Consider the following 18,474-nt stretch of genomic DNA (forward strand, 5'->3'; position numbering starts at 1 on the left):
TTCCTGAGCTATCAACTGTCATACTTGGTTGAAGCTCCAGAAAAGCCATTAGTCATCTGCTTCTGGATATAAGACTACTGCAAATTTCTTGAAGTCTCTGCTTTCTGAGTTGCTGTCATACTCTGTGACAATAACACCTGGCTGTTGATGTATACCAGATAACTATGACACACGACGTCACAGTTGTGTATGGCAGATCTTCTATTCAATGATAGATTTTGTTTACATGTGTCACAAGGTTTGATTTAAAACAAAACTGTGCATTTGTGATTAAAACACCAGACACACACAAGACCAAATATAAAGGGACACTTGGACATTTAAATATTAGTCTTGTTTTTGGTCACACTGTTGTGAAAAAGTTGCTGGTACTTTAGTTAACTGAAAATCTCTTTGTTATGGCATTCCATTGGCCTGCAGGCTGTTAACTACTGGTACACAGCTAGCAACAAACAAACCTTTTAGCTGGCAGCTAGCAGCACATTATGCAATGTAACACTAGGGTTAACATTAACATAATTAAAAACTACAGTACAGTTGTTTTGGAACATAACAAAGCCTTTAAAAACATGAACTATACATTTGTGACCTGCTTTTTTTCTTTTGAGGAATGATGATATGATAACAAAGTTCCTGCTATAGTAACATTTTCACTACAGTGTGACAGGAGATGGCAAAGATTTACATTTCTGACTCAGATGGAGGCTTTTCAGAAGGTGTTAGCTGTGTACAGCTTAGATGGAGGCACTCACCATGTACCAGGGACACTCTCTCCTACAGGAACACAGTTTGTAACAGCTACAGCAAAGTAAATATTCATGATATGTAAACAAGACAAAAATGGCAGGGAGAGGCATTTTACCATTCTATCCGACAGAATCAGCGACTGCACATCAACTTTAACTTGAACATTTCTGTCCAATTTGGGTAAATTCACATTATGAGCGTTTGTAGCATATTTTACTGCCATGCAGGCAGTTCCACACAGGTATAAATATTTTAAAAAGTTCAATATTTTAGTCATGCTATAAACCTCCTCAGTACCATAATCCTTTTTAATGTGGTGACTGGAGAAGCTAATGTAACTACACCCGTCAGTGACCTGTGACAGAGGTTTAGGCCAATACAAACAATGTAAAACCAAATCATGACACAGGGCTTCACCCTCACAAACAGCAGTCTACTCAGCAGCAGTTCACTCAGTGCTGCCACTGGTGGATGGAAACTACATTATGGAAAGAGTATTGATTAAAACAGTAGTCCAATTTATAAACAGTATATTCGGCCACCACTGGAATTGAGCGGATTGCTGTTGGTGAACAAAGAAGAAATCCTCTGATTTTACAGAATGATTTTTCTTGATCCTTTCTACAGTACAGGTTGTTGAAAGGAGTTTGTATTTTCATGGTGACTGACTCAAAAACTCAACATCTCATCCCTTAAAGAAACATTAAGGAGAACGTGTGCACTCTGAGCAGATTCTGACTGCAGGGCATGCTCGAGGCAAAACACTGATTAAGTGTATTACTGGTCACACACACATGCACACACACACACATACACACACTGATCAACCATAGCATTAAATCCACTGACAGCTGAAGTGAATAACATTCATCATCTGGTTACAATATGTTCTGCTGGGAAAGCTTGGCTCCTTCACTCATCTGGATGTTACTTTGACACGTACCACCTAAACATTGTTGTAGACCAAGCACAACCCAGCAGGACAATGCTCCCACAGGTCCCAAAGGACCCACTGCTAGCGTCTCACTGCCAGACACCACAGGACACCCTCAGAGGTCCTGTGTCCTCTGACAGGTCAGAGCTGGCAGCAGGAACACAATATCAGGCCGGTGGTCTTAATGTTGTGACTGACCATTCAGCACTGCTCAGTGTAGAGAAAAAACAGGTGTAAACGCAGACATGTGAAACTACAACAGAGGGGCTCTGAGTCAAACAGAAAGTTTTCCCAAATTTAAGTTCGGCAGAAAGTTTAGTTTAAAGTCCAGCTGAAATCAAACTCCAGAACTCAGTTCAGTCTGTCCCACTCAAACATCAGTCACCACTTCAAGTAAAGGGACAACTCAGGAAAACAAGGTGAGTGGTTAGAACATCAAACTATGACACATCAGAAATAGCACTTTTTCACATATTTCCAGTTTCCAGCCTAATGACACCTGATTTCAGCAAGTTCCAAGCATTTCCTCCTCCACCTTTCAACACTCCACATCTTAAGCTTGCTGGTCTGTACAGCACTCAAGTGACTAAACTCAACAACAAAATATAGCACAAAACAACTACATGAAATTTGATGTTCTTTTAAAACAAAAACAGGTCAAATAATAATAATAATAACCAGCTCATGAAATAAAAACCGTGTTAAAATCCTCACTCTCTAAGTCAAATGTAATGTAATGTAAAAAATAATTCCCTCATCTTGCCCTTCATTTGTTGGGTGTGGTGTGACATCACAGCATAAGGATCAGAGTATAGCTGCTGAGCAGAGGCATAGTTAGCTCCGTTTATCTATATACAGCAGGAGAGAGAGTACTGGAGGTCATCACAAAAAACTCTCCGCAGAACAATCTCACACTCGTGGACAAAGAAAATATATCTGTACAATTTGTTACTGTCACTCCACAGGATATGTTGACATTGACAAGTCTTATTTTCATTTGCCAGGCACCTGTCACATTAGAGGGAAGCAGTATAATGGATATTAATCGGATTTTTGTTTTTTCTTAACACAGCTAAAGAGCAGTTGTTTTTACTTTCCTCCCATAATGGGCCAGAGTGAAATGTGAACAGAGCTGACTAATGTTGGTTAAAAGTTTTCTTCTTTTCTTCTTCACATAGTCCTGGAGACTCTCTCAAACCTAAAAGAGAATAGTAGATGCTGTGGACCAGGGGTCAGATTGGCCTGCAAGAGGTTCTTAGGGCAAAAATCAGGGATCTACTAGATCCCCCACCCTTACCTGGACTTCAGGTGAAAGTCTCTAATCTCATGGTAGACCGTGGTGTGGTAAAAAAAAAAAAAAAATGAAAGAGAAAATGTAATATTTGGGGAAATATGCTTTAACTCTCCCAGTCAGATGAGAAGATCAATATCAATTTAATTTCTGTACATCCAGTACAGAGAGCAGCCTATCTCAGCACAAAGCAGAGGGAAACAGTTAGCCAGGCAGCAGAAGTGAAAAAAGCTCAACTGAAATCAACCTTCTCACTTCTTATCTGAGTCTGGATTAATAACAATATTTCCTGAGGGAAAGGGGTTGGGGTGGGGGGGGGTGCTGAATTGAAAATTCTCAATCCTGAGGAGTGAAAATCCATATGCCTTTGGGTCTATATGTCTCTGTATTAACAGATACTTATATAACACCTCAGTCTGTAGCAATTTCTACCTGCGAAACAACTCAACACTGAATACCAGTTGACACAGTCTAAGCCCAGTGATATATCCATGTCACACATTTAGGAAAAAAATCCTTCAAGAAATACATTGGCAGTTTGAATTGTAGTGTTATTTTTCTTGACTGCTGCTTGTTACAATTGAAGAAAAAAATTACACATTTTTCATCATTGTGACTGAGGGTGGAGAAGAAAAACAACACGCTCAACTGCAAACTGTCAAGGTGTTCTGTCAGGAATGATCAGCTAGTCTGCTCAGTCCTGTGAATAGAACCATCACATTATTGTCCAGCCACTATAGTGCATACACTCAGTGCATCTGTTTGCTGCTTGTTTCCATCAAGCCCCTCTTGCCTCCCCCTCTTCCTCACCTTCTTTACCCTCCAGTCCTCTGTGTCTTCATGTCAGCAGGAGTTTTGCAGTGATGAGCTCTCAGCCCACATTTCTGTTGTCATGTTTTTTTTAATGTAGGGTCAGCAGCCAGACTTGCCTGGAGGTTTGATCTGTATCTTTCTTATCCATCCATGAGCGGGGGGGGGTGGGGGGGGGGGTGGCAGAGGTGTAAATAGTGGCGGTGCAGGTGTCAGTCATGTAGATGTCAGTCATGGTTGTCTTCACGTTAGCCTGTCTACGCGCTGTGTGTACATCTGTGTGTGGTGGGGGTTCCAGGTCATGAGTGGGACATCTCGGCCTTGCTGAGGGCGATGGCCAGCTCCAGGTCTTCCTGCTCCTGCTGTCTGAGCCTCTTCAGCCGCTCGCGCTCTGCTCGCTCACTCTCCCGCTTAGCCCACTCCAACTGCTGAGCCTCATTCCCAAACTAGAGAGAGAGAGAGAAAGAGAGGAACATATGAAATCTGTACCATTGTTGGCTGTATCTATCTAAGTAATGTCCCTTGGATTTTTGTTAAATAAATGTCTGTTTTGGCTTTATTCAGATATGTTGGAGTGTTGTGCTCCCTCTTGACATAACAGCAACAATGTTGGGGCGGAGTGGTGAGTTGGAAAATAATAATATCAAGTGTTGGATTTCACAACTTAATTTTTAGTTGAATGACTGTGTATCAGAGCTAAACTGATGCATAGACAGATATACTGTATCAGTTCAGATATATCAAATTCAGTGTAAACAGTCAATGACATTGTGACATTTCAGTATGTGGTGGAGATGTTGTGCCACATCTGCCTTGAGATGACTGTTGTTGTGATATGGCGCTAATATAAATAAAATTGAATTGAATTGCTGGACTGTATTATGTTATACGGCCAGAGAGTATATGTTAACCAATAAGAAATGTAAATGATACGTTTGACCACATTTAAAAGCAATGTCACTATTTAAGAGTTTGACTACCAAAAACAATTGGGAGGGTTTTACCCTATAAAATGACCCAATGTTTGAAATCATATCATCCCAATAAAAAGTCATGAACATTATTAGATTTTTTAAACTGTCATATACTGATACTGTTATTAGTATTGACCTTAAGGTCAGTTCAAACATACACACTGGTAATAAGCAAAGAAATGGCTTTTTCACTCCAGTAACTGATAATCTGGTTTATAAGTATGACATATTCGTAATTCACAAAGTAAATGTTGTTTCCTTTTTCAGCAACACATGATGTAAGATCTATCAAAACAAATGCTAGAACATACATATGAAATGCCTTTACAGTCATTAACTAAAATCTTTTTGAAAATCTTGCCAAATTGTCATTTTATGTGAAACTTCATTGTACGTTCAATCTCTTACCTTAACTTTGTCAGGTCCTGTCAGAGAGGTGGATTACAGAATAGAGAAGTTATAAACCACAGTGGATTTAGACTAGTTAACAGGACATCACACCACAGCACACAGACACTGTAAAGGGAAACCTGCAGAGTCTCTGTTCAGTCCTCTTTAAAACGCTGTCTTTATCATTGTCTTTGGCTACTTGTTAGCGCAGTTTACTGAGAGCAAGTGATTCAACTTGCTTGAAACTACAGGCTAGTCAGTGTTCATTAAAGTAAATCATGTATTATTCAAATGATAACTAGTGAAACTGAAGCCTGTTGCCAGTTAAGGGCCACAGGTGAGACGAATGGACAGATGAAACAGAGCTATCAGAGAATCCCTTCAAGTAGAGACAAACAATATTGAAAGCTAAAGGAATAAGCAGCTTAACATGACTTCTACAACAAGAGTGAAAATGGGAGAGATGATACCATCAAACTGCAGTATAAATCAAGAGTTCATGCACAAATGAGAAATCTCAGGGCCCAGTTTTCCTACTTTGTCATTATGACAAATGATTGGCTTAACTCATGACAGGCCACTTAGATAAAATTACTTATCGCAGCTATTTAAAGATATGGAATATACAGCAGGATGGTGTGGCTGTTAAGTCGTGCTACTACAGTAATGAATTGGATGAACAGAAGTCAACCAAATCAATTTGTTGAAGTACATGAGTTTAAAAGGAACAATTGTATGTTTATAGGAAAGGCTGGAATTAGATTTGTTTTGAGTAGGCTAAAGGTGCTTTCAGAAAGTGAGTGACTGCTGCAACATCAGTGTTCTCTATTTTGAGTCAGTGACAGCAGGGCGCCAAGCAGTCACCACGGCTTCTAGCCAAATGTGATTCTGCTGTCCAGTATCCATCGAGTACAACCTCATCATACAGCTAAACCCAGTGGGTTGTTAGCTTATACCATTAAAACTATGCAGCGTCTCAGGTCAGATAATCAGACGTTTGAAGCTGAGCTCGATCACACTATCCTCTTCATTGATCTGTCTGTTCTCTGGTGAAGAGTTGTGTTATTCAAATAACTCAGGCACTTAACTTAGGTACCTGTAAAATCAGCTCTGCTATCATTTCCCTCACTGTAGTTTCTGTGGTTGCCATGGCCACAGAGTGAGCCACTGTGGCAAGTTGAAAGGTGCTCTTGTGCAGAGCTGTGTGCATTCACAAGAACAACAGTCACCCTCCCTGTATTTGCCACTGCCATGACCTCAGCAGCACATCTGCCTCTGAGTTTTACTTTGAAAAATAGTGACAGCAGAAACCACCTGCTGTCTGAAAGCACAGCAGGTGGTTGAGCAGCTTTGGTGGAATAGTTGAAAAGAGCAAATAAGAGTATGATTTAATAAGTGTACGATTTAACACAGTATAAATAATATAAAATCTGCAAGAACTAGTCATATTGGTAATGCTAAATGTTTAAACGTTTCATGGTTCATAGACTGTCTTCAAAGGCCTCTTTTTCCAGCCAATAGAAATATGCAAATATTTTACTTTACCCTACAGAATAAAGAGATTCTACATGAATTGAATGAAAGGGACTGTGATTTTCTATGTGAACTCAAGCTAACTGATTTTCATAAGGAATGATTTTATTTATACCCAGTACAGCAGTCAGCTTGTATCATAAAAAAGGAGATGGTGAAGCAAGGTTGGAAGTGGAAGGTGCTTGAGAGTGGTGAGAAAAAGCAAAACATGCATTTCACCCCAAGAACAGACAGCAGATATAAAGCACTAAACATGCACTACCAGCACAGCTAACAGTGAACCTAGTAACACACACACACACACACACACATGCACAGCAAGTTAATGCAGGGGAGACAGACTCAAGAGCTGAGAGTTGAGGAGTGATACTGTTGGGTCTCATGTAAAATCTGACTAGTAGCTGAACTGAGTATCATCAGTCAGTCAATCCAACAGATACATTATTCCCTGTTTAGAGAACACTGATTATTTACCTAAAAAGTGATTATGCTCAGTGACAGAAATAAAATAAGGATTAGTGTGAGTAGTTATTTGTTCATGGGTTACAGTAGGTTTGTGTTTAATTCTATTTGTGTACTCTCAGAGACTCTACTAGACTGTGAGCATCATGCCAATTCACTTGTGATATTTGCCCTCAGCATCTCTCAACGTCTGGGGAAACCCTAACAAACTATTCCTCACGCCAAAACAAACAAACCACAGAAAGGGTTGACACCCTTTCCTGCACTATAAGAAAGAGATAACAGTCACACTGCAGTTCTGCTCTGCAACGTATACAGCCTTAATACCAAACTGCATTTCTGCATTTGCATTTCAAATATTGAGTCATTTTCTCTGTCATTACTAATCATAGAATTGTCTGTTAAAATGGGCCCTTGTAATATGTCTATACAGTTTTATAAACTACATAAACAGCTGTCCTGTAATTACTCTTTACTTGTTTTGTCTGCCCCTTAGATATGATCTGTCATTGTTCCTGCAGCTGGAAGTCACCTGTGCTGAATACATGCTCAAATGAATAGTCTAACATTTTGAAAAATAGGCTTATTCGCTTAGCTTAGCTTAGCAACAGCTAGCCTGGGTCTGTTCAAAGCTGAAAAATAGACCTGCAGAACCAATACTTATCACCTGTATCTCTCAGTGTTCAGTTCATAAGCAATACAACATGTCAAAGTGACAATTTGTGCTGGAACTGTTCTCTGGACATCTGATTCGATCAGTGAGCACAGGTTTTGGTCACTCACATAACTCCCCCTCAAACCACAAAGCGCTGCATTGCTGATGTTTCCCCAAAGGGATAGAAGTGCTTTCCTCTCTGTTCCAAATAAATGAAATACATTGTGTGCAAACTTTAGAGCTGTTGATAGGTGCAGTTTTGCACTACCAGGCTAGCTGATTCCTCCAGCTCCCAGTCTGTTTGCTAAACTAGATTAACCACATCCTGACTTTAGTTCTGTACTAACTGAACATGAGACATGTAACAGCCATGACACTGATATCTATTTGAGCATCTAACACTTAAAAAAGTGAAGCAGTGTACAAGACTCTCCCTGTTGCAAATTGATGAAGATTCACAAATTAATGTGCAGCGAGCACTAGCAGCACTGTGTCTAAGTCTGCAAGGATCTCCATCAACAGGCCCAAGTTGATCCAACCTTCAAGTCAGGGATCATCACCAGTGACCAGAGTTAGGTCTACTGCAGTGGAAGAGCCCACAGTCTCCAAGACTGAAGGTGCATCATGCTCGTCTTTTTCTTTGAGATTGTGTGATTGTTGCTCCCCATGCGCTCTACTAGCTGGATTTGGCTCCCTGTGACTTCTTCCACTTCCCCAAAATTAAATTCAAGGTGAATAGTCTCCATTTTGCCACAGTGGAGGATATCCAGCGTGCATCGGAGATGGTGCTTGACATGCCTACAGAACAGGACATCCAGGAATGTTCCAAATGTATCATTAGCACTGTGAACAGTGTTTTGCTGCACAAGGGGACTATATATATAAACATATATAAACCACGTACAGTTTTTGCTTGTTATAGTTGCAGTCTCTGAGCTTTTTGATTGCACCTTTTTTTTTTCCTAAATAGTTAAACTATTGCTTTAATGCTAACACAATTATGTCAATATATGAGCAGTTGTTATAAAATTCCCTGAGTCTGCGCTGTGGTGGGGTATTTTAGAATGTGAAACAGCCGAGTGTTATTACCACACAGAGAGGTTTGTTACATGGAGAACAGAATAATGAGCTGCAGCAGAGAAGCTAAAGCAGAAAGTGAACAGGCTGCCTTAGTCCTGTGCTGTCCTGCCTTGTTAACTAGCTAAATCATTATTGTAAACTCACTGTATCCTTTTATTCTATATTCTCTGGTGTAATGTGTAATGAATTTGGAATGGGATACACTTAACTGCACTGGACATAGGGCTGATGATATTGTTGAAATCAATATTAATTGTACAGAATTAATTGTATTAAAAGAATGTGTTTTTTTTTTAATCATACAGTCCAATGGACTGTCTTGTCCTTGTGTTACAAAAGACTCCATCCATATCCAGCTAAAACCCTATGAAGTTTTTTTTAGCTTCTAATCACAATTTGTTTATGATCATAGGTTTAGACAACATCCTTCTGTAAAATGATAACAGTATGTAATCATAATGCCATAATATGATCTGATAAACACTCAGTTAAGAGTGCTGCACGAATGAATCCTAAAACTAACAGCTTTTTACTTCTGGTGATTGCATTTAGGCCTCACAAAAATCTAAAAAGTGTTGTTTGTGAAGATTATCTTTCTGAAAAAACTTTTGTTTGTCACAGAGCTTATTTTCTGCCAATAAACCAAAAGAAAACTGTTGTTGAAAAGTTCCATTGGCTATTTGTTGAGGGAACCAGGGTGATTTTAACTTCCAGGTTGGCCTGCAAAAATATGTCATCCGCAAACCACTCACTCAGTAATATTAAATTATTACCCAGCCCTAATTAGTCAAAGGACATAACCTATGCTGCCTCGGTGTTAACATTACTCATATGTTGTCTGGACTAGATCTTTTAACCAGGTTATACTGACTCTTTACTTAATTACATTTGGTATCAGCTCTTTTACATCATGTGCTGCTGTTATAGCACAACTTCAATCATCAACCAATCACGATGACCCTATTCCACCTTGGATTAACATGTGATCTCTATCTGAATACATTACTGAAACACTTACACTATAATTAATTGATCTATAGAAAACTAAACTTAGCACAAAAAGTAAGGAAATTTGTGTTTGGTAGATTATTTCTTTGTTGTAACAATGCTTCTTGGCAATAAATCTTATACCAGTGGAAAGCCTGTTTATTACCATTTTAAATGGTGCCACATTTGTAAGGAACATGCATTTGTGGGATGAGCAGCAGAGCTGAGTATGTGGGTTGCGCCCATGAAAAATTTGCCAAATCTTCTCTGCCAATGCACCAAACTGCTTATATTGCTGCTGCTATTGACTCTTGTTTGGTGTTTGGTGGATTGGATGATTGAAGTTTGAAGAAACAAGACATATTGGCGATTTAACAATTTATTCATTTCGCAAACAGGAGCCTCAGTAGCGTGTGGAATAACCATACACAGCCACAACAGCCTGGCACCTCCTCCTCATGCTGGTCACCAGCCTGGTCACACACCACTGTGGGATGGCATCCCATTCTTCAACCAGCATGTGTCGCAAGTCAGCCAACGTGGTTGTGTTGGTCACTCTGGCATGAACAGCCAAGCTGATCCCACACAAGTTCAATGGGGTTGAGGTCAGGACTGCTGGCAGGCTGGTTTTCCTGGTTGCAGAATCTCATCTCAATATTGCTCTGCATTGAGATTGCCTCAAATAATGAAAAGCCTCGTTTTTCCAGTGATGGAGATGCCGTCCCACACCATCACACTGCCTCCTCCAAAAGATATTTATCGGTGCAGCAATCACCATTGCATTCTCCGTCTCTTCTCCACACCTTGACGCTACAATCTACTGCCGTAGGCAGAATCTGGACTCATCGCTGAACATAACGTTCCTCCACATGTTCAGGTTCCAGTGCACATGTTGCCAACACCAGCGCAAACAGGCCTGACAGTGAAGGGCAGTCATGGCAGGCCTCCTGGCAGCCCTGTGAGACAGGATATTGGCTGCGTGCAGTCTGTTCCAGATTGTCTGGGCAGAGAGCTGTCGGCCATATCGTCCTGCAAACCTTGACTGAAAATCTGTAGAGGACAACCTACGGTACCTAAGTGCTGACAGGGTGAGGAAACGGTCTTCTTGGGGTGTCATCTTCTTGGGACGCCCACTTCGTGGCCTGTCTCTGACATCCCCCATTATATGGAACTTAGCCTTCAGTTTGGAGATGGTACTAGTCTATCAGTCAAACGTGGCTTGCCGATTCTTGGAGCAGACACCTACTGACCACTGTAGCAGGGCCCATGCTCACAGGTGCTGCCATTCAGGTGCCAATCACCATACCAGAAGCTCATAACAAGAGTCAATAGCAGCAGCAATATAAGCTGTTTGGCATTGGCTGAGAAGATTTGGCAAATTTTTCATGAGTGCAACCCACATACTCAGCTCTGCTGCTCATCCCACAAATGCATGTTCCTTACAAATGTGGCACCATTTAAAAGGGTAATAAACAGGCTTTCCAACGGTATAAGATTTGCCAAGAATATTGTTACAACAAAGAAATAATCTACCAAACACAAATTTAAATGTTTAGAAAAAATATTGATAATCACTTGATTGTTCATTTTCATGTTAATTCATTTTTAAGGACAGAAATGGCTAAATGCTCTGATTCCAGCCTCTCAAATGTGAACAAATGTCTTGGTTAAACAAATCAAGACATTTTAAGATGTCACTATCTGTGAAACTCAGATGGACACTTTATAGACTAAATGATTGATCTAGCACATAATCAGAAGTTAAATTGATAATGAAAACCTTTGTTAGTCACAGCTCTGGATAATGATATCCAATCATTGGCCTTTAACCAAACCTATGCTATCATACACAGATCTCATGTTAATGCCAGGTGGAAATTAGGTCACTGTATAAATATTGCTAATTTAAGGTTTAACCTCAAAAACATATTGGAGCAACCCATTTATAAGAGTCACAGTGGTGTCCGAGATACGTTCATTATGCTTGTGCATTATTAAGGCATTTCTACTACACTTATAGAGCTCTGCTACATGCTATGCCTCAACAGCACCTTCAGCACTCATCAATCTGTAATACTGACCTTGTTAGTTTGATAAAATTAAAATCAATTTTGCGTAAATCTAGTAACTGTGCTGGTGTCTGTGCAGAGCTGTGTGGCCTGTCTACACACTGAAAGTTTAACAGTATCACCCATCTCAACTTACAGAACTGAAGTCTGCAAAACCCGAGGTAGAGTCTTTAGGGGCTTTACTTGATGAGGAGGATGGGGCAAAAGGGTCTTTGCCACTGAACGGGTCTCCTAGGCCCTTTTTACTCTGAAACGGATCAGTGGCGTCGCTGCCGAACGGCTGGAAGGGGTCACATGGTTTGGAAGGATCAGCTGTGCCAGACATGCTCACTGGCGTGCTCTTACCTGAAGACATAAAAGACAGAGGCAAACATCATCAGAGAGAGGATACTTTTCTATCGTCTGCAAGACCAAAAAACAGACATATTACAAGCTTATTTAGGGTCTCATGTATTTTAAGAGGATGATATTTATGGACTGAGTGCACGTGTTCACTGATGGCTGAGAAATACCATGACTCATGAGTAATTCTCACCTTAGTGAACTCAGGTTCTGTGCTGAAAATACAGGATTTGATCTGATCTACTCTGAATTAAAACACACAAGCACTATATTCTCTGGTTCCCATAGATGTGCCCACGCCCTGTTTCACCTCCGGTGTCACCTCAAAGATGCCTTCAAGCTTTTGAAAGCCACACTAGTTTCACCTCCACACGCAGCACACCAAAACATTTCATATTGAGTCTTTCTTTACGTTATCACATACAGAGCTACATCCTCCTGAGAAAGGAAATATGTATAAACAGCTGGTATAGGAAAAAACACACAGCAAAAGACAACACCCAAAGGACCAAAACCAAAAGCGATACCCCATAAGCCACGGAACCATTCTCAACGGTTTTTGGTAAATCACTTGGTTGAGTTTCTGCCCACATTACGAACTACTGGTTCACCAATTTAACAACTACACAATATACACACACACACACACACACATGTATGTGTGTAACCAAAGCCTTTTATTTTTGCAACAAAATCTGATTGTATGTTCTTGATTACTTCTTGATTGCTGTAAAATATATATATAAATTGTGATAAATGAACGTTCCAATTTCCCATATCCCAAGTACCATCTTAAAATGTCTCATTTAATTTGATAAACAGTTCAAAAAACAAGATATTAAGCTTACAGAAATTTTAAATTAATTCTAAATTTTAAATTTAATTAAATTAATCCTGAGCATGGAATTATATTTTTGAGATTTGTATGTGTGACTATTTCAGGTAGCTTTTTATTCTTGACTTGAAATTACTTTATCACTTACTTACCATCACCACAACAGCATTTTAAGACCTACACTATACTGAAGACTCTTCTAGAGCCTTGAATTCAGTCAGTATAAATGAAGACTTGACACTGTAAAATAGACATACTGATATCCCTGTGTGGACTATACAGTTCAGCACTTTTAATCTCAAGTTCAATCGTTTAAAAATCCTGTTGATCAGACTCAGCGACACTGTCGAACCACAGGTGTGTCTATACGTGAGCAAAAATATAACACAACAGTAATCCCAGTAATGGCAGTTACTGTTATTAACAAGGAGTTGATGCTGGGCCTGGCAGAGGATCGTGGGAACATTAAGAGTACATCATGTTGCTTGTGTAGGTGTTAAACCACAGGACCAAACCGTTGTCATACAACATACACATACGCATTTAGTCTTATTACCCAGATAACCCGGCTGATTGGGGTGAGCAGTTCATTTCACACTCCACGCTGAGCAAAACTGCATGCCTGGCAATCAGTTTTTTCCTCTTTCAGTAAGCTGCGCACACACACACACACACACACACATTCACACTTGAGAAACCACAATCATGAGCTCCACCCTGTTTTAAAATAATCCACTACATTAGTGGCATCTAATTTTAATGTCTACTACAGGACTGTACATGCAACATGCAGTATTTAAAGTATTTCATCTGCTGGAAACAGCACAGCTCCAACAAAATGTCCACACTATTCTCAATTTTGCCAGTTTATCTGTAGCATTCACTGCAGCCTTGCCCCTTTCACACCTCATTAGGTGATGAGAGAAAGTGACAGATCATGCATACGTACGCATCTGTCTGTGTGTGAGGGTGAATGTGTGTATATCAGAGTAAAGCAGAAAACATAAAGACACTAAAATGAATATATGAAGAGAAAAACAACTGTTACATTTGTAACAGTGCTGGCATTCGCCCACTGCACACAGCCTGCAGCCTGAACTTCTCTGAACCACTCACCCTCGTAAACACATACACATACACACACATAAAGGGAAGAGAGAGGAAGCAAGTTAGGGTGTGTCTGCAAACAACAGGCCAAGCAAACCGCACATCATCGCTCTTACAACATCACCTTCACATGTGCCTGCACACAAACAGCACAGCAGCAATTCATGAACAATCATAAAAAGAAATCTACAGAAAAATCATGAGAATTAATGTGAGGTTTGTCCAGGTCACTGCAGAGTGAACAGTGGAGATGAGCCTGACAAACCGCTGCTGCTGGAGTCTGATTGTTCTTGTCGAACAAATAAAAAGACTGGCATCACAGCTATAACAGACTTCTCTCTAGTTCCCTTCCACAACCACTGAGTCAGCAAGCATGTGAGTAAGTGTAATAGCAGCAAGTGTGGCCACAATTTAGGCTGAAACACAGAAAAGGGGATTCTGGGTAACTGTTCACACTTTGTGAACAAAGTCAGAGGGGACAGTGCTGTCCCCAAGACATTTTTTGCCAAGCATATCCTTTCTGATCATGACATCAATTCATAAAGAATTTTGCAATAACTGCAATTTAAAGCATTAAAGCCAACATTTTTCTAAAATCTTTTAATTATCTATTCATTATTTTTGTGGAGCCACACAAAGACACTTGTGTTGTGAGTGGGGAAAAAAGATGTTTCTTTAGCTGTGTCCAAATTCTAATTTACAACTAATCTAATATGAGGCTGGACTTGAGTCTGTAGTCTGTTCACACTTGATCTGAAAGTATACCGTTGATGTGGACTATTGTCCCACAATGCAAAATACATAATATGAAAATTAGCATACTACACATAATATACATCTAAAGTGTAGAATAGTATTATGCTACAGTGTTGGTGATGGACCACGTCGTTCTTCTTTGTAATGTAAATGTATAACTGTATAAACAATAGCCTCTTCAATTTGTACTGACAAGAAATAGTCCAACCTCCTCTCCGAGTAGATTTCTGCTTTTCTTGTTATAACACAAGCGATTTCAGCTACTTCCAGTTCACTACGGCTTTGATCTCTGCTGATCTACGCTGGTAGGTCATTCCTCAGAAATATGCTCTGTTGCACGAGAAGGGCTCTCCTTTCATGTTTTAAGCTTGCTGGAGATAAACAGAACACAAGCCATATATCTGGCAGTGTTAGCCACAATACCTGAAACAGGCAGTCAAACGTCATTTCACACACTGTGTGACACTATGATAGTGAAGCACAAATACATGACAGCACTGAGCACTTAACAGCCATCCATCCATTATCTATACCGCTTATCCATTAAGGGTTGTAGGGGGGCTAGAGCCTGTCCCATCTGACATTAGGCAAAAGGTGGGGTAGACCCTGATCCCCAGATCACCAGTCCATCACAGGGCCAACACATAGAGACAAACAACCATTCACACTCACATTCACACCTACAGGCAGTTTAGAGTCAGCAGTTAACCTGCATGTGTTTGGACTGTGGGAGGAAGCTGGAGAACCCAGAGAGAACCCACACAGGAACAGGGAGAACATGGAAACTCCACACAGAAAAGCCCGGGCCGGAACCAGGGCTCGAACCCAGAACATCAACATCATAGGTCAGACTGATCTTCTCATGGTAAAGCTTAATTGTGTAGAAAATCCACTGATATGAAAGTGAATTAAAAAGTCACTACTGACAGTAGTGACTGGAGCTTTAATAATAAACTTCTCAATATCACATACATACATCATTACCTGCACTCACTTGGTTGAGTGTTTGAACTGAGAATCAACACTGAGTATACAGTGTGTAATAGCAAGAAGGCTTTTATCTTCTCTGTACCCACAGTGACATTCTTTCCTGTTGACAGTTCAGAGCAGAGTTTGAGGCTGGGCTTTCTATTTTGAAAAAGGATTTTCTCTGGTAACAGAAAAGACAACAAGTACACATTTCATCACTGCTTACACAACATAAAAAATATCTAAGTTTGTTCTATCGCCTCTTTATTCTTTTATTCTATTCTTGTGTCTTGTCTTTTCGTAGTGAGCTGTTGTATCCATTTATGAGAGAGAGAAACAAGTGCTAAAAGTGGTTGTCAAACTAATATTCAAGACATTCATTAAGAAAAGTAAATGGCTTTGATTGGACTTGGAAAAACAAATACAACAATGTAAATATCATACCTATAAATCTGCAGGCACGTGGTTACCAAAAACTGGTGCTGACTGGCCATGTTAACCAATCACATCCTCAATGCATGCACATATTTTTTCTTCTTAATGGTAAATTTCTAATCATCATTTCTACTTAATTTGTTTGTTAAACACACACACAAGCACACACACACACACACAAGCTCTTAAATTGTTAGACTATATATAAAACCTCTTAAATTGTTTTCTACCTCTACTTTCATAACTGATGGAGACCTATCTCAGAATGGTGGTGATTATGGGCATGATGGTGATGTGTCAATCACACAGAACAAAACCTGTCATCCATCTTGGTTTCTGATACAAAAAACCCAAAATACCACTTCCTTTTCAAACTAACCACTGTTCTACTAGGTCTGACCAGGTAATGTATGCTCTCAGAGGCTGAAAGAAATTATAAAAATGTTTTTTTTGTGCAATTTCAAAGTTAAATGGTTATCAATTATTATCCTAGACAGTGTAACCTATGTAATACACAGTCAAAGTATTATTTTACCAAAGAGGCAGCGATTATTTTGTTAGTGTTTCATGACTGAAGCTGTGATGAGGTTCTGACTGTGCCCCTACTAATCAGTTTTTAGCCACAGGCTATATAGGCACCTCTAAAAAGCTGTTACACCCAGTACACACTGACTGCCTTGTGTGTGCATGATGACTACCTTGCCGAGCTACCAGTCATGCTAACTCTGCAAGGTAGTCGCACCCGAGTGTGTCCAAAGTTTATTGTATTCTAATACAATGACAATAAAGGCTTTCCTCTTCTTCCAGATGACACACTGTAGCTGTGAAGCTCGAGCCGTGCGTGAGATGCTGACATGAGCACAGAAACGAAAACCAAGACGCTTCATGACCACCACTCACATGTGATGCGAGCAGCGTGTCCCTGGTGTTAAACAGTCTTGCTTTTCCTCCGTCTCCGTCCTCTCACCCTAAAAGTGCTAATAGTGTGACACTCACCGCTGGGTGGTTTGGGTCTTGGAGGAACACTTTTCTTCGGTGGCAGAGCTGGCGTGTCATTCTTCCTGCTGAATGGGTCATCCACAAACACCGACTGGCAAGAAAGAGACAGGAAAAATTTGTGAAACTTTCAGCATTGTGATATCATTGCCATATTATCTCAGAGGTTTTGTAACTTTCAATTTTAAATCTGATTAAATGATTACATTTCAATTTATCAGTTTTGTTTCATCATAATAATGATAAATTACTTTCATGTACAGTACTGTTAATCCAGTCCTTCTATGGATAAAAAGGCAAGATCTTTATCAACTGTACCATTTTGGACAAAATATGAGACATATCTCATTTATGCCAATATGGCATTTTACAGTTTACATTTTTGTCTTATTTTGTTTTTAAAACCCCATGTATTCAGTGGTAGGCTTTTGTGTGATATGTCTATCTGCCCAAAAAGGGGTGTTTCAGGAAGTTTCAGCCTCTGGTACCTTCTGGTAGTCTGGCAGCCAGCTGGCCCTGCCTTCAAAAGGGTCTCTGGGCTTTGACATGTGACTGAAGTCTGCAAATCCAGCGGAGCTGTTACTGCTGCTGCTGAACGAACTGCTGCCAAATGGGTCCAACGTGCCAAACAAATCTGAAAATGACAGAGTCACAAAGACTTTTTATCAACAGGCAGATTTACAATGACTGACTATAATTACTAGCCCACTTAAAATGTTCAGTATGGGTAATACCTCACTAACAATTTAGGAGCAAATGTATAAAATACACCTTTCAATACTACTACAATTCAGAGGGCAAAAACTGTTCAGAGGATGTCCAACAGGTTGATTGGATCTATAATGGCAAGGACATGGTCAGAGAGAGTTAAAGGAGTTAATGGGCTTTGTTAAAGTTTATGTATGTATCATATTTTGGGTTTATTCTGGAAAGATGCTTCTCTCAAAGTTACAAAATGCTTCTCTCAAAGGCAAGGTACTTAAGTTCGGTTGATTAATTCTAAGGCCAAATAAACTTCCCTTTCTTAAATGGAAATGTGAGGGGTCTGGTCTCAGCTACAAACAAAAGCAGTTTTCCAAAAGATTTGCTTCCAGAGGGCATA

At 39.9% G+C, this 18,474-nt stretch overlaps 1 protein-coding gene across 7 annotated transcripts in view; it reads right to left on the bottom strand.

Moving 5' to 3' along the window:
- Positions 1–222: 222 nt before the first annotated feature.
- Positions 223–18,474, bottom strand: part of LOC108896957 (epidermal growth factor receptor substrate 15-like 1) — a 46,517-nt gene continuing 28,265 nt past the window's right edge. For 4 of the 7 annotated variants that reach the window (XM_018696302.2, XM_018696301.2, XM_018696297.2 and 1 more), the window contains 4 exons: positions 17,861–18,006; positions 17,373–17,466; positions 12,069–12,277; positions 223–4,228 (listed from right to left, as the gene is read on the bottom strand). In XM_018696302.2, the coding sequence (XP_018551818.1) occupies positions 4,082–4,228; positions 12,069–12,277; positions 17,373–17,466; positions 17,861–18,006 (596 nt within the window). In that variant the 3' untranslated portion in view covers positions 223–4,081. Of the gene's footprint in view, positions 4,229–5,164; positions 5,182–12,068; positions 12,278–17,372; positions 17,467–17,860; positions 18,007–18,474 lie in introns of all 7 variants that reach the window. The other 3 variants (XM_018696298.2, XM_018696300.2, XM_018696303.2) reach the window with 3 other exon arrangements.

This window comes from Lates calcarifer, linkage group LG17 (assembly GCF_001640805.2).
Source record: "Lates calcarifer isolate ASB-BC8 linkage group LG17, TLL_Latcal_v3, whole genome shotgun sequence".
In the NCBI taxonomy this organism is placed as follows: Eukaryota; Metazoa; Chordata; class Actinopteri; family Centropomidae; genus Lates; species Lates calcarifer.